At 41.3% G+C, this 24,045-nt stretch overlaps 1 protein-coding gene and 1 long non-coding RNA gene across 7 annotated transcripts in view; one reads left to right on the forward strand and one right to left on the reverse strand.

The window, feature by feature from the left end:
- The window catches only part of ASB3 (ankyrin repeat and SOCS box containing 3), a 130,749-nt gene that overhangs the window by 84,650 nt on the left and 22,054 nt on the right, over positions 1 to 24,045 (forward strand). For 5 of the 6 annotated variants that reach the window (XM_043511911.1, XM_043511908.1, XM_038394547.2 and 2 more), the window contains 4 exons: positions 677 to 789; positions 1,398 to 1,533; positions 6,700 to 6,877; positions 9,566 to 9,763. In XM_043511911.1, the coding sequence (XP_043367846.1) occupies positions 677 to 789; positions 1,398 to 1,533; positions 6,700 to 6,877; positions 9,566 to 9,763 (625 nt within the window). The remainder of the gene's footprint in view (positions 1 to 676; positions 790 to 1,397; positions 1,534 to 6,699; positions 6,878 to 9,565; positions 9,764 to 24,045) is intronic. The other variant, XM_043511912.1, reaches the window with a different exon arrangement.
- LOC122459545 lies at positions 17,775 to 22,920 on the reverse strand. Its single transcript, XR_006280311.1, has 3 exons — positions 22,610 to 22,920; positions 22,284 to 22,335; positions 17,775 to 18,695 (listed from the first exon to the last, which is right to left on the reverse strand). It is a non-coding gene; the product is annotated as an uncharacterized LOC122459545 (long non-coding RNA).

Here is a 24,045-nt window from a genome sequence, read left to right on the forward strand (position 1 = left end):
AATCTCTCTGGTCACTCGATCACAGACCTAAGAGTGGCTATACTTCAACAAAAAAGCTTCAAAAACAGACTCCAACGAGAGACTGCTGAATTGGAATTAATTTGCAAACTGGATACAATTAACTTAGGCTTGAATAGAGACTGGGAATGGATGAGTCATTACACAAAGTAAAACTATTTCCCCATGGTATTTCTCCCTCCCACCCCACCCCCCACTGTTCCTCTGATATTCTTGTTAACTGCTGGAATTAGCCTACCTGCTTGTCACCATGAAAGGTTTTCCTCCTTCCCCCCCCCTGCTGTTGGTGATGGCTTATCTTAAGTGATCACTCTCCTTACAGTGTGTATGATAAACCCATTGTTTCATGTTCTCTGTGTGTGTGTATATAAATCTCTCCTCTGTTTTTTCCACCAAATGCATCCGATGAAGTGAGCTGTAGCTCACGAAAGCTTATGCTCTAATAAATTTGTTAGTCTCTAAGGTGCCACAAGTACTCCTTTTCTTTTTGCGAATACAGACTAACACGGCTGCTACTCTGAAACCTGTGATGTCTGTTGTGGGGCTGTAAAACAATTCTGACTATTGAGGTGAAAATTTGATGACTAAGCCACTGAGTTGACCAGTTCCTTCAATTCTGCCTCTTTGGTAGGAGTAATTTTTTCTACTCTGTTTGAAGCTGTAGAAAATGGACATCCAGAAATTATAAAGCTTTTACTCCAACACGGAGCAAATATTAATGGATCCCATTCTTGGTCTGGATGGAATTCTTTGCACCAAGCTTCTTTTCAGGTAACCTATAAATTTATTATTTCATTTCCCATGTAAATAATGTGTTTTACCCTTTTAAAATGACAGGTTGTACAGTTTTTGCTTCTTACTCTGGTGATTTATGATTGTTAGACTAGGGCAGAAAAGGCAGTCTAAATGCTAATGATCATTCTGAATATGTCATACTATGCTACAGGAGCTATAGAAGGTGTTGGGCTGCAATGATTATTTAAATATTAAAAGTACTGCATGTACTTAAGAAGAGATCAGATATAACATTTGGGAAGTAAATCTGCTATAAGATACAATGAAAGTCTTCCCCAAAAAATTAAGTGTATCAGATGAGGCCAACCTGGTCTCTTCTGAATTTTTTTTTTATCCAGCATAAAAATTTATCAGACTTATAGTTCTAATATGCTAATTTAGTTCTATTTATATTTATTGGACTGGGTAAATGTGCAAGATGAAATTAAACCTATCTGATGATTCTGCCACAGACTTTCAGAATACCATAGAATATTGAATGTACTCTATATTTTAGATTTCTACACAGAGTAAGAATGAAAAAGTAGGGTTATATCAATTCCACTGCTTTTTTTTCTAACAAAACAAAAATATATTTATTTCAGGGACATACTGAAATAATAAAATTGCTTCTTGAAAAAGGAGCAAACAAGGAATGTGTGGATGACTTTGGAATCACACCTCTGTTCATTGCTGCTCAGTATGGGAAGCTGGAGAGTTTACAAATACTTATATCACATGGTAATTTCCACCTTTCATTTAGCATTAGTAATATTTTTATAATGTTAGTGAAACATCAGCTATGAACTGGTATATGAAATTATCACAAAATGCTTAAATCTTGCTATTCCGGTATCTTGCCTTGCTTTCCCTTGAGTCAGACCAAGAAACAGGACATAAAACATAGTGCTTGTCTACTGTTGAAATCCTACAGTGACATAAGTAATCCACCTCACCAAAAGGCAGTAGATAGGTCAATGGAAGAATTGTTGGGTTGACTTTGCTCTTTGCTCTGTGTGCACCGGGAGATAGGATTTTTTTACACCCCAGACCGACTTAGTTGGGGTCGACCTGACTTTTTAGTTAGACCAGGCCTAAGTAAAGACCTAACCTAGGTAAAGATTAAGGGTCTGATTGTGAAACCCTTAATCACACTGAGTAGTCCTTTAGTACAGTGATTCTCAAACTAGGGGTGCCGCTTGTTCAGGGAAAGCCCCTGGCGGGCTGGGCCAGTTTGTTTACCTGCCATGTCTGCAGGTTCGACTGATCACAGCTCCCACTGGCCGTGGTTTGCCATTCCAGGCCAATGGGGGTTGCAGAAAGTGGTGTGGGCCAAAGTACGTGCTGGCCGCCCTTCCTGCAGCCCCCATTGGCCTAGAGCGGCGAACTGCGGCCAATGGGAGCTGTGATCGGCCGAACCTGTGGATGCAGCAGATAAACAAACCGGCCTGACCCGCCAGGGGCTCTCCCTGAACAAGCGGTGCCCCTAGTTTGAGAACCACTGCTTTACTACATGAGAAGTCCAATTCATTTCTATGGATTATTGCAGGAGCAATATACTACTCAGCGTGATTAAGGGTATCACAATCTGGCCCTAAAATTACAGTAGTAATTTCTTCAGAATCTCAGACCAGCAGACCTTGGTGTGCATCTCTGAATAGTATGCTCTCACTAACCTTCCCACACAATCAAATGAAAATTAAACAGTCATTACTATTAAACTGTTAAACCTAAACCTGGCCAAAACATTACACACAGGGCAATAACTCTAGCATCTCAATACTTGTGGGGCACTATCTCCAGAAAGTAATTTCTAACAAAATATTAACTAAATATTTGCAATTTCTCCACAATGTCTATCATTTATCTGGTATTGCCCTATTCTACTGCACAGTGAGACAAGTACTTCCCAATCTCATACAAAGTAATTTCTCTCATTTTACAATAGGAGTAAGAAACCTAATGTAAAGTTCATCTGTAAAGGTGTAAATAAAAGTAATGCCTCTGTGGTTTATAGTTCTGTTTATTAAGTATCTTCTACTATCAATGTATAATGCACTGCTATACCAGAGTGCAAGCCCAACAATCTGCCAGCATAGCAGGATTATTGGCATGTTGAATGATCGGAATGTCTTCCTTTGAATGGAAGAAAGTGGTTCAGCTCTCCAGTGTGTAATGTTATTTTAGAGTTTGTTTAATTTATTAGTTACTAATTACTTGCAGTGTGCTGAGAATTGCATATTTTCCACTGAATGCATCCGATGAAGTGAGCTGTAGCTCACGAAAGCTTATGCTCAAATAAATTTGTTAGTCTCTAAGGTGCCACAAGTACTCCTTTTCTTTTTTTGTGAATACAGACTAACACGGCTGCTACTCTGAAACATATTTTTCTGTATTTGTGATTAACTTTATGTTAATGCTTTACATCATTCATTCACTCTGTAACTTCAGCAGGGTTTCAAGTGACCCTAAAGGAGAATTTTAAGGGACTAGCATTTGACAGTGTTTTCTTCCTGTCAAATTTAAATGAAAACCAAAAATACTTTGAGAACTTTAGTTCTAATCACTTTAGTGTATGGGCAATTTGAAAACATGTAGCAGGTTAGTAAAATAAATATGATTCTTCTTCGAGTGCTTGGTCATGTGGATTCCATTGTGGGTGTATGCGCGCGGCCACATGCACAGTCGTTGGAGACTTTTGCCTTAGTGGTGCCTGTAGGGCCTGCTATGGTGCCCTCTGGAGTGCCACACTCATGCGTTGGTATATCAGGTGCCGCCGGTCCTGCGCACTTTCAGTTCCTTCTTACTGCCCCTGGTGGTCAGTCGGAGCGCCTCTGTCCCTTGCTTCACAAGCGATCAGCGATTTCTCTTCTATCTTAGCCTTGTGCTTCTAGGTGTAAATAGTTTAATCATTTGTTAGTTAGTTGTTAAGTACCCGTTAAGTGTTTAGTTAGTGTCCCGGCAGGGACTTTGCCCCAAGTGGGGCATGCCCCAGTCTCCGGGTTTCAAGCCCTGCTTTTCTTGTAATGGGCCTATGTCTGGCAATGACTCGCAAAAGGGCTCACCCGGGGAGTTCCTCTCCCCGAAAGGACCTGCCACCGACTCCAGGGAGTGGTAGAGGGCCCAAGCCGACAGCATAGTCGATGCGCTCTGAGCCCCCAGCGCTTAGAGAGCTAAGAGCGCCTTTGTCACAGCTGGCACCACATGTGGCAATGGAACTGCTAAGGCTCCCCACGAGGGCAAGCCCGCCAGCAAGGCCTCGCACAAAACAAGCGAGTGCCACCGGTCCCCAGGGCCAAGTCAGAGCCCTAGGTTGCCACGTTCTTGATCTCCACATCAACCCAGGTCTCCGGCTCACCGCTACGAGTCATCAGCTCCACGCTCCCGATCCCCGTCTGTGCGCTGGAGCTCGCCCAGGCGTCGATCTCCCCAGCACTAGTCTTCGTCGCGTTGTTGGTTGCCATTGCTGAGACCTCGAGGTTACTCCCCGGCAAGGCACCACTCGCCCTACTCCTGGCACCGGTTGGACCGTTCTCAGCACTGGTCACTGGTGGTGACAGTGAGCCGCCAGACCCAAGCCTCCACAGCCCCGCCTTGTTCACTGGAGGGTGACGACTTCTCTGGCTCGGAGGCGCATTTCAGTCCCTTACTCAGACAGCATTGTGATTGGGCTCCGGAGGGTGCATTCGCGGCATTGGTGCTGATCTGGCAGCAGGGCCAGTGGCTGACCCAAAATGACCTTATTGGAATGTCTGGGCATTCTCCTCATGCCATTGCCCCACTCCCGCCAGCCCTCAGTCACCGCGTCAGACAGGCCAAAGTTGGCACCTACAACGACGATAGCACAGGGTTTGGTACAGGACACTTCGGCAGCCACTGCGGATGAGGAGCTGGTGCCCCTCCTTCCCCCCAAGGCCACCTTCTCTGATGGGTGAGGACACCACCAGACCACCCCCGGTCATCCAATTAACCTCCTCCTCTCCAGATGAGGCAGTGGCAGGCCCCTCCAGAGCTAGCCTGCCAGACAGTTTTAGGGAGCATCAGGCGCTGCTCCGCAGGGTGGCTTCCAACTTGGGCCTCAAGGCAGAGGAGAGATGCAGGAGCAGACAGACACATTGTTTAATGGGCTCTCAGCATCTGCCCCAGCCTGCATCGTGCACCCGGTACACGGTGGGGGGTCCTGAACATTCCCAAAACCATCTGGCAAACCCTGTCCTCCTGCCTGCCCACCTCTAAGAGGGCGGAAAGGAAGTACTTCATCTTCAGAGAGGGGTTCGAGTACTTGTACACCCACCCGTCACTGGGATAGTTTGGTTGTGGCGGGGCCAATGAGCGGGACAAACGGGGCTCACCAGTTCCACCCCTAAAACTAAGGAGGCCTAAAGGCTGGATTTGTTTGGTTGAAAAATTTATTCAATGGACAGCCTCCAGTTTTGGGTGCTGAACCGCCAGGCCCTCTTGGGTTGCTATAATTTTAACTTGTGGGACAGCACGACCTACGACCCACAACCTTCACATCAATGTCAGGGAGCTCAGAGCGGTTCGCCTGGCCTGCCAGATTTTCTCGCCCCACCTGGAAGGCATGGTGGTGCAGGTCCTGATGGACAATAGTGCCACAATGTATTAGATCAGCAGGCAGGGTGGTGCCAGGTCTTGGACATTTGTCAGAAAGCGCTCAGCCCCTGGGACTTTTGTGTGTGGCATGCCATTCATTTGGTGGCTGCCCACCTGCCCGGAACCAAGAACGTCCTGGCAGATTGCCTCAGCAGGGCCTTCTCTTTTCACCACAAATGGTCGCTCCATCCGGAGGTGGTCAGCCTAATCTTCTGCAAGTAGGGGACACCCCGGGTGGACCTGTTCGCGTCCTAGCAGAACAGGAAGTGCCATGTGTTCTGTTCTCTGCTGGGCAGAGACAAGGGCTCCCTATTGGACACCTTCCTGATCCCGTGGTCGGGAACTCTGATGTATGCCTTCCTGCTGATACCATTAATCAAGTCCTGCTAAAGGTGAAGCAAGACAAAGTGACAGTCATCCTCATAGTCCCTGTGTGGCCTCATCAGCACTGGTTCGGCATGTTGCTGAGTCTTTCGGCAGTCACCCCACTGCAGCTGTGTCTTCAGCCAGATCTGCTGTCCCAGAACCATGGCAGTGTACTGCAGCCAAACCTGGCGGCGCTGCACTTGACGCCTGGCTACAGTGTGGCTAAGTGGGAAAGATCGGCAGTGTTCCACTGGTGTCCAGCAGGTCCTGCTGGGCAGCAGGAAACCCTCCACCAGGGCTAGCTACGTGGCAAAGTAGAAATGGTTCTCATGTTGAGCCTCTGGTCACCACATTTGTGCGGAAGAGGCCCCACTGCAGGACATCCTGGACTATTTGCTGCACCTTAAGCTCCAGGATCTGTTGCTGTTTTCGGTCTTGGTACACCTGGTGGCCATTTCAAGGCACGTTGGTCTTCGCTCATCACATGATGGCATGTCATCCTGCTTCCTCCTGTTTCTCTCCTGGAGGGTCTCCATTCCATTACCGCCCTCCTGCCCTTCTGTTGGCAAGAAGGAACTGAGAGGGCGCAGGGCCGGCAGTGCCTGATATACAGTGCCATGAGTGCGGCACTCCAGAGGGTGCTACAGCTGGCCCTACAGGTACCATTAAGGCCAAAGTCTCTGACAACTGCACCTGTGGGCGCATGCACACCTACAATGGAATGGACATGAGCAGTACATCTCAAAGAACAACAGTTACGAAAGGTAGGTAACCGTTTTTTCTTTAATGCCTGTGGAAAAACTTCTGAATAATGAAGCAATTTTGTGAAAGCCAGTGCCTAATTAATGCTGTAATTTGTTTATTCACTTTTGTTTTTTTGCTCTGTTATGATAATCAGGCATCATATTATATGTTTTATTCTGTTAGGTGCAAATGTCAATTGTCAAGCCAAGGACAAAGCCACTCCATTATTCATTGCTGCACAGGAAGGCCATGCTGAGTGTGTGGAACTATTGTTATCAAAAAGGGCCAATCCAAATCTCTACTGTAATGAGGAGGAATGGCAGTTGCCTATTCATGCAGCAGCCCAAATGGGCCATAGCAAGTAGGTGATATAAAAATCTAATAAACGATTCTGCTCACTAAATGGTAATCAAGAATGAGAATTTTCAACTATAAATAGACGGGAAATAATGTGTTATGGACTCGTTTTTTAGTTTAGAATTTCTAATTCTCTTCACATTACAATTTCAAAGCCTGACCCTGCAGCTCTTGTCCATGTGGAACTCTCATTGAAGTACAGTAAGCAGACATTTTGCATCTGAGCCTGATCCAACTCCCATTAAAGTCAGTGGATGTCCTACAGAGAGAGGGGCTGCAGGATCAGAAATCTGCTCACCTGATAAGCATATTACTATTTTGTTTATTTTATGTTTTAGCTGTAAATAATGATAAAATATGCTTGTCCAAAACTCTTTAGGAGCCCTGAATGAGAAATACAGTTGTAAATGATAACCATAGAGCAGCAAAAATAATCATCTACAAATAATGAATAACTAAATGAGCCAGTAAATCAAAGCAGCAGAACAGTCCCTTTAATCCACCCAAGAACATAGCTCCACCCCTGACTCCCAAACAGCAAAAAAAAAAAAAAAGGGGGGGGGATTTTGCAGTAGAGTAGGTCATCAAATTTGAGGTATTTCACAGCAAGGGTGGGGGAGAAGTAAGTTTCAGACCCCCAGGTTCTCACCGAGATCCCTCTGCTGGTAGCCTCCATCTCTTTTATAAATGGGGGATCCAACTAGAGTGGGTCCACTGAGCACAGTTTTGGCTGTATATTACAGGGAAGGAGGCACATTCTCATTTTCCAGGCCATTTAGTGCTCTATAGTTCATGATCAACACCTTAAACTCCACCTGAAGAGCCAGCGCAGTTCCCAGAGCACTGGTGCCAGATGTTTCCACAGAGATGCCCCACTCACTAAATGAGCTGCTGCACTCTGCACCAGCTTCAGTCTGTGAATGATTTTAAGGTGTAGACCCATGTAGAGTGCATCTTGGGGGAGTAAAGGGGGAAGGGGAGTACGGAAAACAGTGACAAGGTTCATTTGTGAAATAAAGGATGCAACTTCCTAGCCAGCCTGGTTATAGCTGTCTAACAGTCTCTGTGGGGGGTCTAACATCATCAAGTGTCATGCTCTGATGAACAGTGGCAGAAACCCTCAGTCAAAAGGGCTGATATTGCCTCTGCCACGTCCTCCAGCTGCTTCACCCAAGCCGCAATCACCTGAGCCTTATTTGGACTGAGCTTCAGCCAGCTCACTCTCATCCATTCTCCAACCTCAAGAAAGCATTGGCTGAGGAAACCTCATTGTCTGGGGTGTCATAGATGAGGGGTTCTCAAACGGGGTTGTGACCCCTCAGGGTGGTTACTTGGGACTCATGAGCTATCAGCTTCATGGGGCTGACAGCTCCCAGCCCCCATTAAATTAAATTACCCCCCCAGTTTTTAAAGTAAAGGGGGGGTCACATTCAGAGGCTTGCTGTGTGAAAGGTCACTGATACAAAAAGTTTGAAAACCACTGAGATAGACGCATACATTTGGTTATCATCAGTATACTGAAAACATTGCACGCCCATATACATCTGGTTTGGGTGTGGAAGAGAGATGTCAGCATGACATACTGCAGTAACCTGCACTTGAGAGCCCTTTGGGAAGAGGAGCAAGTGCCCATAATTATGTGGTGCAATCTAGGCAAGAGAAAACAAAGCTACAGAAGAGCAGAACTCTCCTCTCCCACCAACGTTTGCAGGTGAGTGAACAGCATTTCACAATCAGTGGAATGTAATAATACCTGCATGGGAGCCTGATCTTCATCCATTGCCAGGAGATCACTGACCAACATGACCAGTGAAGTTTCTGTGTTCCAACTGATAAGGGAAAAGACATTTCAGAGGAATCTAGATAGTGTGAGAGATGTCTCGCCACAACTACTATCTTACTCAAAAATGGAAGATGAATTGACAAGATTGTCAAGGCATGGCTCTTTGAGCAAAGAAGGTGTTAATACTTCCTTCAAAGCAACAGGCAGGCTGCTCTCTCTAAGAGAAGCTTTGACAATCTCCATCTGCAAAGGACCCAGTACTTCCTTACTGATCTTCATTAATCAGGAAGGATATGGGTTCAAAGTACAGGGCGTGACACCAAATTCTCCCACCACATCCAATGCCTCACTGAGCGCTACGGGGCTGAATTCAAGACATCCCCTTTGTCTACAGTTTGTTAAACCAAACCCCCAGATCTGAACACCCACTCCTACTACTTTGTAAAAATCTAGATCCAAACTTTGAAGAACAGGCATATCTCTATATAAACCAATGTACTATAATGTACTATATAAACCAATTTACCTATGTAAACCAATCCCTGACTAAAACTAATGAGAATCTGAGATATTATTACAAATACATCAATTCCAGCTAATTTTGAATAACAAATCATAAAAGATGTTTAGAAAATAATTTCAGTTTAAATTTGCAAACAGTTTTACATTGATGATACTAATAGTTCCATATGCTTAAGCATATTAGAAATTTTTTATGTCAAAATGTCTGATATTATGAATGTTCTTTTTTTTTACATATTTATTTAATTAAAAGGATGTGATTAAATTTCAGGTCTGATTTTGTTTTAAACAATAATGCCCATGGGAAAAATAGGCGGGAAAAATAACATGTAACTTTTCCATATATGTGAAAAGACTCCACAATAAACATAGTTTTAAATGTTACAGCATATTGGGATTGCTAATACCAGTTACTGATCGGACCTGTGACACAGGAAAAGACAAAGTGAGCCCTGTTTATTCAGCAGTTTATGGTGGTAATGAAGAGTGCTTGGAAATGTTACTTAAAGAAGGCTACAGCCCAGATGCTCAGAAGTGCCTAATCTTTGGCTGCATATCACCTATGTGCATGGTTTTCCAAAAGAAGTATGTATATCTCTTGTGTTTTTTCATTTGTCACAGGTTAACTATACTGCTATTAATCTCAGGCTTACTTTTTAAAATATATACATTTTTTTCCCTTTCTGAAGTCTTGAGACTACAGAGTAAACCTTAAGTACCTCTATAGTGTACTAGCTCTGGGTCACATACATGAGCTAAAGAACCTTGCTAAAATCTCCTTTGGGAAGCTCTGTTCTTTGAAAAGGAGTATTGTAGAACATAATTGCAGTCTAGTTTCCTGGCTTTCAAAAGGCCTTATCAACCATCTCTGTCTTCTGGGAACTTGAAACCTGACATGATGCTGTAATTGAATCAAACAGATTCTTAATTAGCTAGATTCTTTTCAGTACGATTAAGTTTTTGGAAAATACTATTTTACTTTCTCTGTATGCCAGTCTTTTGTGTAAAAACAAAGCAACATAAAATCGTTTTAGGCAAGTGCTTCCCCCCAAAATAATCTCAGTGTTCCTGGGACAAGATTGTCCCATACCCTGAAAGCAGCAGTATGTTACAGGTGTTGTGAACTACCAAAGAGTTTATACTGAGATTATAAATCCCTTGAGATCATGATCACTGTGTCCCATTTGTTCTGTACAGTGCATATGACACATGTTGTTGGTGCTTAACAAATGGTTATTTGAAACAACAGAGGAAAAATTGTAAAATGTAACTACTGTTACTCACATTTTAACTTTAATTTACTTGATATTGAAAGTATATTCATGGGGCAGGACTCCCTTCTGCCCTTCAGTTCACTATTTTGTAGGTGTTAATTTTATTAATAAAATTGGTAAATCTCTTCTTCCACCTAATTCTGTATATAGTTGGGTTTGTGGGATCTTTGAACAATAAAATCAACATGATAATTATCTCATTATTCTGTGTCTACTATTCCCTCCTCCCAAAACTTATCCTTAAAGACAATGCATTACACAGTGAAGCAAATCTAGATACCAGTGAAAATAATGGTTCAGGATTAGCCCCCAAGACACTTCTTGGGAACTCTGAGCTTCACATGTTATTCTGAGCTACGTTTTACAAAAGGTATATGTGTATGATAGATTTAAATTGGGATACCAAATACAGATAACTTAATGGGGGATCTGATATTGACTTGGCTTTAGAATGAGAGGGCTATTCAGTACTTGCACATATTGGAGAATAATATTTGATAAAAACGGACAAATTATTTTTGCAATAACTACATGTATTCTTAATTTAATACTTTGACAGAATGCAATTGTAACTTGTTTTTTATGTATTGTATATCACAGCAATATTATGCGTAGTAATGTTGTGTGGCTCATGTGCTTTTTTTTAAAGGGAAATTGTTTAGGCTATTAAATTAGATCTACTTAAAAATCACATTCTAACAGAAGAATGACTCTTGAACACAGGGTTAAATTATTTCCTGGCACAGTGCCACTGAAGTCAAGGAAGTAATGGGATCAGAAAATTTGGCTTATCTCTAATTTTAAAAAATGCATCACTTAGTTGATCCAAAAAACACCACTTTTTGGTGCTGTCTGTATTTTGTGCATTCAGTGCTTTCATCTCCTCATTCTGATTTCTTGCCCTGTCCTGATAGGGCAAAAGGCGTAACTGCAGCAAATTTCCAGCAGAAGTTTTTTCAGTGGGGAAAAAAAATTATGTGCAGCACATGAATTATGTGTGTGCGGGCAGTGATGCAGAATTCCCCCAGGAGTAAATATTGGTGGAGAAGCCCTATTTTTAGACTGCTATGTTTGAAAATATTAGACTATGTGTATAAAAATAATTCATAAAATCTTTATTAATGTATTGCAAGTTTAAATAACTTCATTTTTTTTTTGATGCAATGTTAGCTTCTGGTACTGCAGACGCTTACGCACATGAATACCTAGACGCAGATAAGTAGTCTCATATAAGTCAATGGAACTATTCATGTGAGTAAAGTTATGTGCCTGTTGAAGTATTTGCAGGATCAGGACCTGAATTTTTTTTTTTCATTTCTGGCAGTTTTGTAAAATTCAAATAAGATACCATACCAGTATTGACATGCTTCGGGGGTTGGGAATACAGGAATTTTGTTCCTTATAAATTTTAATCTAAAATTGCAATAGCATAGATTTTCAAAGTAGTTTTACAAAGCCTCAATCTAGTTTAAATTACAATTTAGATCACTCCATTAAAAAAACCCATGGATTTAAATTGGCTTGATTTAAATCACTCCACCCTGACTTGATCACATTAATTACTTGGAATTTTCTGAGCACATAGAGAATCTTCTAAGGGTCCATGTCTGAATTTTAAAAACCCTTCTAATTCCATATAGTAAATTTGAAGAATGTCTCCTGTGAAACCATCTTGTCTGATTAGCAGTTGGGGAATATTAAAACCTGTTCAGTATAATTGGTGTTCTATGCAGAAAGTTTCAGAGTAGCAGCCGTGTTAGTCTGTATTCGCAAAAAGAAAAGGAGTACTTGTGGCACCTTAGAGACTAACAAATTTATTAGAGCATAAGCTTTCGTGAGCTACAGCTCACAAAGCTTATGCTCTAATAAATTTGTTAGTCTCTAAGGTGCCACAAGTACTCCTTTTCTTTATGCAGAAAGTGTGTTTCATGTGCCAGAATCTCTTTCCCCTAAGGCTGTTTTGTTTATTTGTCTATTTTTTTTGTCATCCCTTTCAGTTTGCATTTCCTTTATTTTGTTTTTCAGTTAGGGCTGTATTGTGGCTTTGCCACAAATCCAGAGTAAGGGACAGCACACAGTTGTGCTGATCCAGGAACAAACTCTGAGTCACAATCTGATCTCCCATTCCCCCCTTGATCTGAGTGGGAAGTAATTTATGCCAACCCTATAAGTGACACAGATTACTTCCCCTTCTATGCTGGTTCAACTGTGCTGGCTAGAGCATTGGTCAGATAAAGTCCAAAGTTCTGCCCACTCTTGCTGCTATGGCGATACCGATAGATCATGTAGGAGAGTAACGGACACTTTACACCTCCTTGCTCCTCTGAATGGACATGTTACTAGTGTGATGATTGTATACCTTGAGATTTTTTTTCTTGTCTACCTTTCCTTTCTTCCTTCTTTGTCTCTTACTTTGCTTCCTTCTTTCATCTGCTTTTCTCTTACTGCTTTTTTCCAATCAGTCCTCTTTTCCCCTTTCACTTTCCCCTTATTTTTAAATGTTAGATTTTCATAATCTGCTGTATATATTATATGTTGTAAGGTCCCTTTATAATATGACATTACAAACCCTTTTTTCCCCTACATAAAGCAGCATAAACAAAATGTAGCAATCTACCCAAATCAAATTCAAATACAGACCCTTAAGGAAAAGACCTCTCTGTTTTTTAAGCAGCTTCTAAATGTTTCTTTTTAATTTACTGCTGTTGTCATTTGCTAAAGGAAGGTTCTGCTTCCTTGAGTGCTGATTCCAAAGTTACCATGGAGCTATTTTGCTTTTGGTTATTTTTTTAAGGCAAAGATAATGATGATGACTGAATGTGATTTTGATCATTCATGAGGTACCATGTAGCAGATATTTAAAGCAAGACAAAATCAAATTAATCAAATTATTTGTACGGTGCTTCAATAATAGGAGTTTATTCAGTTGCTAAATTACTAAGGTATAAAGTACATGGCTATCTATGATCATTTCCTGATTCCTACTATCAGATGAGCTGTATCCACACTACAGAAGACACATTTGTTGTTTCATATTATGAAAGAGGTAATTTGGTGATTACCTGGGAAGTTCTCTTATTGTTTAGGATGTTGGCTCTGGAGTGGTTGTAACCTTTGATACATAGGGAACTGGCAAAAGTGTTCTATGCTGAAGCTTTCAGTAATGTTAGAATTTGTTATCCCTGACAGTTTGATATTGGTATTGGAGTGTGCATCCTGTACAGATTGATGTTTAGCTAAATTATGCTCAAATATTAAAATTTTCATGATGTTAAGTGTACAGTATGTGTATTATATATGCAGGGCCGGCTCCAGGCACCAGCGTTTCAAGCAAGTGCTTGGGGCGGCAGTTAGAAAGGGTCAGCAGTTCCTCTGGCCGCGGTGGCAATTCGGCGGCAGATTCTCTGTTCCGGCCGCCGCGGTGGCAATTTGGCGGCAGCTTCTTCCCTTTGCTGGTCCCGGCGGCAGTTTTTTTCACTGCTTGGGGCCGGAAAAACTGTAGAGCCAGCCCTGTATATATGTGAAAGTTATAATGTGCATGCATTTCTCTCATCATCAGTATTCTTGAGTGTTACATTCGTTCTTCAACGGGATAGTAAACTCTTAAAAAACCCTCTCCAAGCATATTGTAAAATTGCTTCAAAAGAATCTCTCAATATGCACCATGTATCTAGAAGCAGTTCAGAATTTTAATAAATAACCTGCCAGTTCAGTAATTTTCCTGAGTGAAAATGCTGCAGCAACATTTGGCTTAAATTTATTCTGCTTCAGTTAAAAGGGCATATTTCAAGGGAGGAAATCAGCAGGGACATAATTTTTTTTTAAACAGTGAAACCATGTCCCTATGACTGTGCCTATTATAGCTAATATTTCTCTGGTCAGGCTGCAAATGATTTTGAATTGCTTGAGGCAGGAACTCATGCAGATCCTGAACTGCGCATGTGAAATCATACATCTGGATAATAGCCAGAATGTGCTCTGCCATGTCTCCTATAAATTATGTATAAGGTTTGCAGTGAAGCAATGCCTAGGGTTTATTGTATTGAATTTCACTGCATACCTCTTAGACCATGTCTTTAAAAATCAATGAGCATCATTTCACTCTTCTGTCCTATTCTTAGTGTATAATAAATACAGTTTTTAGAAAACGAATCAGCCCTGCTAATGGTACTCAAAAATGTTGCTACAAATGAGGCAGGAAGCAGAGATGTAAATTCCAAATTGCCTCATAGAAGCAACATTCTGTAATCAAATTATTAACAAAAGACCATAGGTGCAACCAACACACAAATGTTTGGTTATATCATCATTCATTATCACAATATCATTAATAAAGACTAATCACACAGATTTTAAAATATGTCTTGCTGATAATTGCAATGAAGGCAAAGAAAAAGTAACGATTTTCATCTTACCGTTTTATCTTTTAAATGAATCAAAGGTATCTAAATTGCTATGTAAGAGGAATAGACTATTTGTATTAGATTACCTTGTGAATATATGCACAGGTCTTTTAGCCTGCAAAGTCTTGATTAAAATCCAGTATAGAAGGAAATGGCTCTTAGTTATGAGATCTTGGGTGACAGCATTTCAGCATTCTAACACAACTGTCTTCTTTATTGCATCCCACAAAACATATCTGGATAGCAGACTTTCAAAGTAAAAGCAAGATCTTTTTAAAATGGTTGTAATTGTGGTGGGAGCTAACTTAATGTCTCACACAAATCATGCTAAATATAAACCTTAAGGAAAAATGTTGAGAGGCTAACTGGTTGATGGCATTACTCTAACTTCAATACCCAGAAAGACACTGAAAAAAATTATTGAACAATCAATTTGTTCAAACCTGGAGGATAAGAAGATAAGTAATAGCCAGCAAGGATTAGTCAAGAATAAATCATGCCAAACCAACATAATTTCCCTCTTTGACAGGATAACTGGCCTGGTTGATGGAGGGAAGAAGTAGCTATGAGTTATCTGGACTTTAGTAAGGCTTTTGACACTGTCCTGCATGACATTTCTAAAGCAAACTAGGGAAATATGGTCTAGATGAAATTACTGTAAGGGGGGTGTTAAAAGAAGGAGCAGGTTGACCCAGAGGCGGATATGAGTACAGGCTTCTTTATTGCGATATTTGTTCCCCTGGTCCCAATTGTCCAATAAACCTGGATTAGTTACAGCACACTCTTTTTATTTAAGTTAGTATGTAAATGCCTACATCCGCTACAACACCCCAAAACCCATTATTAAGTAATAGAAACACCAGTACTATGATTATACACACCCCTATTGACTGATTACAGCATTATGCATATTATACACATTTTTACCTTGAACATTCATTTTTTTGCAGTGATTGTTGCTACAAATTCCCTTAATCAGCAATTCTCAGGAGAGGGAGGAAGGGGCCATGAGCAGTTCTCATTTATGTAGCTGGCAAAGGAGGGGAGGAGGAGATAACACTTCTTTACCCAAAGGTATCCTTTAGATCCCCACATTTTTATGCAGTTGCAACACTTATTAATTCTTAACAAGGAGAAGGGAGGGGAAAGGGATAACACTTTATCTATTAAGTGAAGGAATAGTGCATGCCTGTGCCTACTCCCTGATACCATGCCAGCACACCAGCAGTTTTCCATGTCTGTTAGTTAACCCTAACATATCCCAACACTTCCCCACTCTCTTCAAAGAAAGGCCCAGGTGCCCCTCCTTCTCGCACACGGAATGGTGGGGCATTCTGGCTCCAGCTAGCCTGATACCTCGGTCCACTGATCATGCTATGAGGAGAGAGAGAAGGCAGGTCATAAAAAGGGGTAAGCCACTGAATTTACAAATATGGCCTTTGGGGAGAGGCTAAGGCAGCACATAATTTTAAACACTCCATAAATACGATTAATATTACAATTAATAGGAATAACATTCCTACAACATGAGTAATACGACCAAGAAGTGAATGAGTGTCCATTAGGTCTGTTCGAAGGGCACAGGCAACATTAGTCCAAGCACAATTAGCAGGCAGTTTAGTAACCAATTGGAAGGCATTAATTCCTCAAAGGGCCTCCTGGGCTGCCAAGACCTACGTTCAGCGTTGCTTGGCCTGGAGCTGCCCCTGGAGTGTTCATGTGCTCTTGTCCATATCATGAGTCCATTAAATATTTACAGAGAAATGTGGTATTGTTCAAACCAGCTTGACCACTTGGCATGAAATTGGGTAATGCACTGGTTCAATTGTCCACAGCAGTGAGTTCCACAGATCCATTCATGCACCAAACTCCCAATGGCAGCATGTGGATGTGTGTAATTGTGCCAGATGCTGGTGCACTTGTACTTCCAAGTGTTATATTACAGAATTGTGCATACTTTTAGCAGAACATTCCATACCCCATATATATTACACCCAATTGTTCACCCCTGGCACAGGCCATTGGGTCTGCTTCTGTATAGCCATTGGGGAGGGGCACATTTAAATTTTTTTGGGGGGATAAACAATTACTTAATTGAATTATTGTCCATTTTACATGATCCCATTTTTTCTGTTTATTCCCCAGTGGTTCCCAGTGAACTTCTCCCTTTCTTATTATTTCCATAGGGCTTATGGGAAATATCTTAATTGCCATCTCATTCCAAGGTACCACTGCAACTATTACCCAGGTGTTAGCCCCTTAGCTGAGCATTTTGCATTTCCATACACACCTTCTATTCCCAAGTTAGCCTTTTGAAGCCGTCCCCCACCCATGTCATAAGGTTCCCTGTTTATTGAGTTAACCTCAGTTCACTTTTGCCACTCTTTTCCATTCCATTGCAACTGCAGACAGTTGCTGTGCCGGTAGTTCATTGATTTGTTGTTGAAGTTTTATATTTTGGCTTATTAATTACTTAGTTATTCAATGGTCCCCCAGATTCCATAAACACAACCCTGTGGTTCCTACTGCCTATAGATCCCTTCTGCAGTAACAATTCCATATGTATTTTCTTACCCACTAATTAAATTGTTGCTTCAACCCTTCTGTGTATGTGCTGCAGTTGGAGTGTACCCGGTCCACCCACCATTCTGTGGGTGTACCACTCATCCATGTAATGGACTGAAAGGACACATTGATGAGCTCTGATTGCACCCACTCCCACAGTGGCTTCCACATGTTCGCCCATAAGGAAGTATTTCCAGCTGCAGGCTGCAGCCAGCTTATATCAGGATCCTTTAGTTTGGCATCCTTATTACCCGTAGGGTTACCTTCTGCAAAGCAGTTAAACTGTCATATTCCCAATGTTCCAGGGGAGACTTCATGCTCAGTCTGGTATGTACATAACTGCAAGCCTAAGGATTATTCTTTATGGAGGTAACATTATGATTATACATGGTAACACCACACTCCAATTGTGGAACCCCATAACCCAAACACCCCAGGAGACCAGAGGGTTATGTGTTTTGGGGGCCCTCCGTGACAAGCCACGTGTCCAGATGACTGTGTTTTCCACTGTCATTTATTATGACATATTCTAAGGAATACTATGCAATATTTTCTGATAAATTTGATATTCTTCACCGGGTTAGGATCCCCACTTCAATTCATACACTACATACCAACATTGCCAAATTCTCATGGGGGAATAGTAGTAGTTTTCCACTGGTAAATCCTTAAAGTTCTCCTTTGCTTCATTACCACCACTTAGGTGTGTAACTGTTCACGTGTTTCCTTTTTTTGCTACTTTACATTGCGGGATCTGGGCAGGGTTTACAATAGTGACAATTGTGATTAGCAACAATGATTGTTCCATTCCAGGCCAGGGAATCCTTGGTTTCCCCTTTGTAGGTCCACCTGTAATATGCATGTAACAATTTATACATTTTCCTTTTTAACTCCCATTCTGTGCCTTTTTATTTGCGTGTAATAAACCCATTTCCATGCTCCATTTTTTGTTTTTAAATAGCAGCAGGCTGAGCTCCAACTGGTCAAAGACTAGGTAAGGAACCCTTCATTTAGGAGCTGGGAATGGATGGTATTCTCCTGGAATGTGGTACATCACTTGATTCCCCCCGTTGGGCCAGATCGTGCTTTCCAGGCGCGTTATACCATGCACTAATCTTTGCTGCTATACGCATTAATTTTCCTTGTACAATATTTACCAAAATAACAGTAATAACAAGACAAGCAACACGAAACACACAACACAATCTTCATTGCGACAGTACACCCATGGTGTTCTGGGTTGTTCTTCCACTGGTGCCAACTTGCCCACAGTATCTGAAAAACAAAATAAACATTTCCCAGCTCCTCGGTGGGGACAGATTATTGCTTAAAAGTACCCCTTTCTTTTTACAATTTTTTTTGCTGACTTCAGGAAAACAGAAGAATTACCTTAATACTTTTTTGTTTTATTTTATAGGCAGGCTAGGGTTTTACCCTTAAAGGGAAAGGGTGAATTATTCCACTGTTCATTTGTGAAATTCATGAGGTTGTGTACCTCAGTTTACCCTTTTGTACAACAGACCAGGTTTAATTCTTATTTGCAGCTTCTTTGTGCTGCCATTTGTGGGCAGTTCTTTTCTTCTCCTATTAGCTAGGTGATTTGCATTTACACAGATACTGTCTGGCTTGCTTTTGGATTCAAAGCTATTAGCAGCTCAGAGGCTCTGTCTTAAAAGGGACACAATTAATTTCCACCAGCGTTTTGAGTACTTTTCACTTTTAACTTCTGCTTTCAAAACACACAGCCATCTGAAAAAGAAAAAAAAAACAACCTATTGTGGCTCCTTTTGGAGCCCTAATAGGATTTTAATTACATATCATGTTTTGTTTGCATTTTACCCCTTCTACAATATACACTGCACATATTTTGGGAAAATGCACACCCCCTCCACTATTCAACTCTACATTATATTAGCCACATCAACTTTTACACCGGGGTAACTGCCTCTCATGTGCTCACAGAGTTCTCATTCACCCCCACCACAGCGACAGTCTGATCACCCAGAGCCACCACAAGGCTTAGTGTTTCTAACACTGCTCCCTTATACATTTCACCCTTGCCTTTCCTTCAGAGGTACAGTATTTTTTAATTTTTTGTTTTCCTTCTGCAGTTTTTAGCTGCTATTTATTACCAAAAAGATCCAGAATCTCTCTCCATTCTTCCAGTTCTGGCTGCTCCAGCTAGGAACACATTTTTTGGTTCTTATTTAAAAAGATATTATACTTTATAAAAACCATGGAAGTATCCAAAGGGTTAAATGCTAAATACCAAAGCCACATTACACTATCTGCCCAAGTCTAGCACAAGAGTCTATCAGCGTTGCATCTTTGAATGAGAGATTGAAATGGAATTTTAGTGTCATTGGGTTTTTTAAAATTTAAAAAATAAAACCAAACCAATTTATTTTAAACCTACAAACAGGATTTTATAAACCATGAGTGCTGGTTAGGTCCTTAAAACATTACGTAATAATACAAAAAGATTCACACACAAAAATTCTCTTTTGCTTAACACTGCTTGCACTGCTTTTGTTATAGATTCATAGATACTAAGGTCAGAAGGGACCATTCAGATCATCTAGTCTGACCTCCTGCACAATGCAGGCCACAGAATCTCACCTACCCACTCCTATGAAAAACCTCACCTATGTCTGAGCTATTGAAGTCCTCAAATTGTGGTTTAAAGACTTTCAAGGAGCAGAGAATCCTCCCTCAACTGACCCGTGCCCCATGCTACAGAGGAAGGTGAAAAACCTCCAGGGCCTCTTCCAATCTGCCCTGGAGGAAAATTCCTTCCTGACCCCAAATATGGCGATCAGCTAAACCCTGAGCATATGGACAAGATTCACCAGCCAGATACTACAGAAAATTCTTTCCTGGGTAACTCAGATCCCACCCATCTAATATCCCAGCTCAGGGGATTAGGCCTATTTACCCTGAATATTTAAAGATCAATTAATTACCAAAATCACATTATCCCATCATACCATCTCCTCCATAAACTTACCGAGTAGAATCTTAAAGCCAGATAGATCTTTTGCCCCCACTGCTTCCCTTGGAAGGCTATTCCAAAACTTCACTCCTCTGATGGTTAGAAACCTTCGTCTAATTTCAAATCTAAACTTCCTGGTGGCCAGTTTATACCCATTTGTTCTTGTGTCCACACTGGTACTGAGCTTAAATAATTCCTCTCCCTCTCTGTTATTTATCCCTCTGATATATTTATAGAGAGCAATCATATCTCCCCTCAACCTTCTTTTAGTTAGGCTAAAGAAGCCAAGCTCCTTGAGTCTCCTTTCATAAGACAAGTTTTCCATTCCTCGGATCATCCTAGTAGCCCTTCTCTGTGCCTGTTCCAGTTTGAATTCATCCTTTTTAAACATGGGAGACCAGAACTGCACACAGTATTCCAGGTGAGGTCTCACTAGTGCCTTGTATAATGGTCCTAAAACCTCCTTATCCCTACTGGAAATACCTCTTACATTCCATCTTGTACAACTAGAGACAGTCCAGTGAGTTCCAACAGAAACACCTTACATTTTCTGTAGTGACTTTGATTAATTGTCTAATAGTCCAATAATATAGATCAGAGTATCTGGCTGATTGCTGCCTGCAGCAGTCCTTTACAGACCATTTCTGTGGGAAAAGGGCCCATTTCCCCTTAGAATAGCTGTAAAGGTTCCTGGGGACAAAAACAGAGTGGTGGTAGTAGCCACTTGACCCCCCTGGATAATTTGATTAACTACCAGGATTTTACCCAATGTGACTGTACTGAGTTGCACATATATTTACCTTTACATAACAGGGGTTTATTTGTAAACTGAACCTTTTTTTTTTATAACACCACAATTGTTACTTTTTAACATTTTTATAACTCCCAACGATTTATTTTCCTTTAAGCTTCCCCCAGACTTTATAGTATTAATTTTATAAAGCTATTTGTAACTATTCTTTCAATTATACTCTAAATAATTCACTTGTACATTTAATTCTTTAAGGTGATATATTTTGCTTGTAACGACATAGCCACCCAGTATAATCTCTGCAACACAGCTGCCCTGCCCTGTGCTTCCTTTACCTTGGGATTATTTAAAAAGACAGTAAAACATTTGTTTCTATGGTCACCCGTGGATGTTTTACTTACAATTTTTTTAATGAAATGCAGCAGACTTCTGTCATGCTTTGTCCAAACATACTTTTCACGAAGTATCTAAAGTACCGTCTATTAAAACTTCAGAAAACCAAAAGTGTGTATGTGTGGGGGGAGGGCAGAAAGAGAGAGAGAGAGAGAGAGAGAGAAATGGGGGCCAGGGAACAAGAAGTTTGCTTTAAGGCATCTACTTGACCCTTGAGGGTCAGGTTCTTTGACTTAAGACGATTAAAATCGTCTATAGATTTTCAGCTATTCTGACTGGCAGCACACTGTGATGATTTACCATGTTCTGTTCTCAGCAATTTGCTGCAGAGTTTCCACTTTGCTTCTAAAATGGGTAACCTCCTCCCATATACCTGACAGGTTTCAGAGTAGCAGCCGTGTTAGTCTGTATTTGCAAAAAGAAAAGGAGTACTTGTGGCACCTTAGAGACTAACAAATTTATTAGAGCATAAGCTTTCGTGAGCTACAGCTCACTTCATATACCTGACAGACTCTCACAGAGACCCTGCAACAAAACAGCCTTTTTCTTATCCTGGGAGCATCTGGATGCCAGGGCAGCTTCCACCCACCCCTGGATGGCTGGCGTATCCTGACAATCCCTGGAGGGAGCCACATAAGGACCCCCCCCCCCCGCCGTCTTCCCAACAGTTTATTAATAAACTGCTTAACCGGGGTTGCAGTAAAGAGCCCATTCAAGTTCAACTTACTCATTGAATCCATGGCGAGACTGGTGATCAGGCACGACTCTCCCCTGGGATCCTGTTCGTGATGCCAGAGGTTGGAAGAAAAAGGAGCAGGTTGACCCAGAGACGGATGTTTGTACAGGCTTCTTTATTGAGATACTTATTCCCCTGGACCCAATAAGCCCTGGATTAGTTAGAACACAGTCTTTTTATTTAAGTTAGTATGTAAACGCCTACATCCGCTACAACACCCCAAAACCCCTTATTAAGTAATAGAATTCCCATACTATGATTATACCCATCCCTATTGACTGATTACAGCATTACCCATATTATGCACATGTCTTTACCTTGAAAATACATTTATTTGCAGTAATTTGTTGCTACAAATTCCCTTAATCTGCTGTTCTCAGGGATGGGAGAAATGGGCTATGACCCAGGGTTCGCTTATGTAGCTGGGAAAGGAAGAGAGGAGGAGATAACACTTCTTTACCCAAAAGATATCCTTTAGATCCCCACATTTCTTATGCAGCTGCAACACTTACCAATTCTTAACAAGGAGAAGGGAGGGGAAAGGGATAACACTTTATCTATTAAGTGAAGGAATAGTGCATGCCTGTGCCTACTCCCTGATACCATGCCAGCACACCAGCGGTTTTCCATGTCTGTTAGTTAACCCTTACATATCCCAACAGGGGGTGCACAACTGGTTGAAAAACCATACTAAGAATAATTATTAATGATTCACTGTCAAACTGGGAGGTCATAGCAAGTGGGATCCTATGGGGTCTGTCTTGGATCTGGTACTATTCAAAATTTTAATTAATGACTTGGATGATGGAGTGAAGAGTATGCCTATAAAATATGAGGATGTCACCAAGCTCAGAGCCGTTGCTAGCACTTTGGAGGAGAGTATTAGAATTCAGAATGATCTTGATAAATTGGAGATTTGGTCTGAAATCAACAAGATGAAATTCAATAAAGACAAAGGCAAAGTACTGCACTTAGGAAGAAAAAAAAATCAAATGCACAAATACAAAATAGGAAATAACTGGCTATGTAGCAGTATTGCAGAAAAGGGTCTGGGGGTTATAATAGTGGATCACAAATTGAATACGAGTCAACAGTGTTATGCTGCAGTGAAAACAGCAAATGTTACCTGGGATTTTTAACAGGAGTGTTGTATGTAAAATGTGGGAGATAATTATTCTACTTTAATCAGCACTGGTGAGGCCTCAGCTGGAGTACTGTGTCCAGTTTTGGGCATCACACTTTAAGAAAGATATGCATAAATTGGAGAGATTCCAGGGGAGAACAACTGAATTGATAAAAAGGTTTAGAAAATATGACCTATGAGGAAAGATTGAAAGAATTGGGCATGTTTAGTCTAGAGAAGAGAAGGCTGAGGTTGGGGTGGGGCTGGAAGCAGTTTTCAAATATGTAAAAGTGGAAGCTGATCAGTTGATTTCCATGTCCACTGAGTATAGGAGAAGTAATTGCCTTAGTTTGCAGCATAGAAGATTCAGAGTAGATATTAAGAGAAACTGTCTAATTATAAGGATAGTTAAGCATTGGAACAGGTTACCCAAAGAGGTTGTGGAATCCCTGTCAATGGAGTTTTTTTAAAAACAGGCTAGACAAATACCTGCCAAGTATGGTCTAGGTCTACTTAATCCTGCCTCAGCACAGGGGATGGACTAGATGACCTCTCAAGGTCCCTTCCAGCATTATACTTCTATGATTCTGTGAATTTCAAGACATTTCCAGGATTCCAGGAAATGGGGAG

Source organism: Dermochelys coriacea, chromosome 3 (assembly GCF_009764565.3).
Source record: "Dermochelys coriacea isolate rDerCor1 chromosome 3, rDerCor1.pri.v4, whole genome shotgun sequence".
Taxonomy (NCBI): domain Eukaryota; kingdom Metazoa; phylum Chordata; order Testudines; family Dermochelyidae; genus Dermochelys; species Dermochelys coriacea.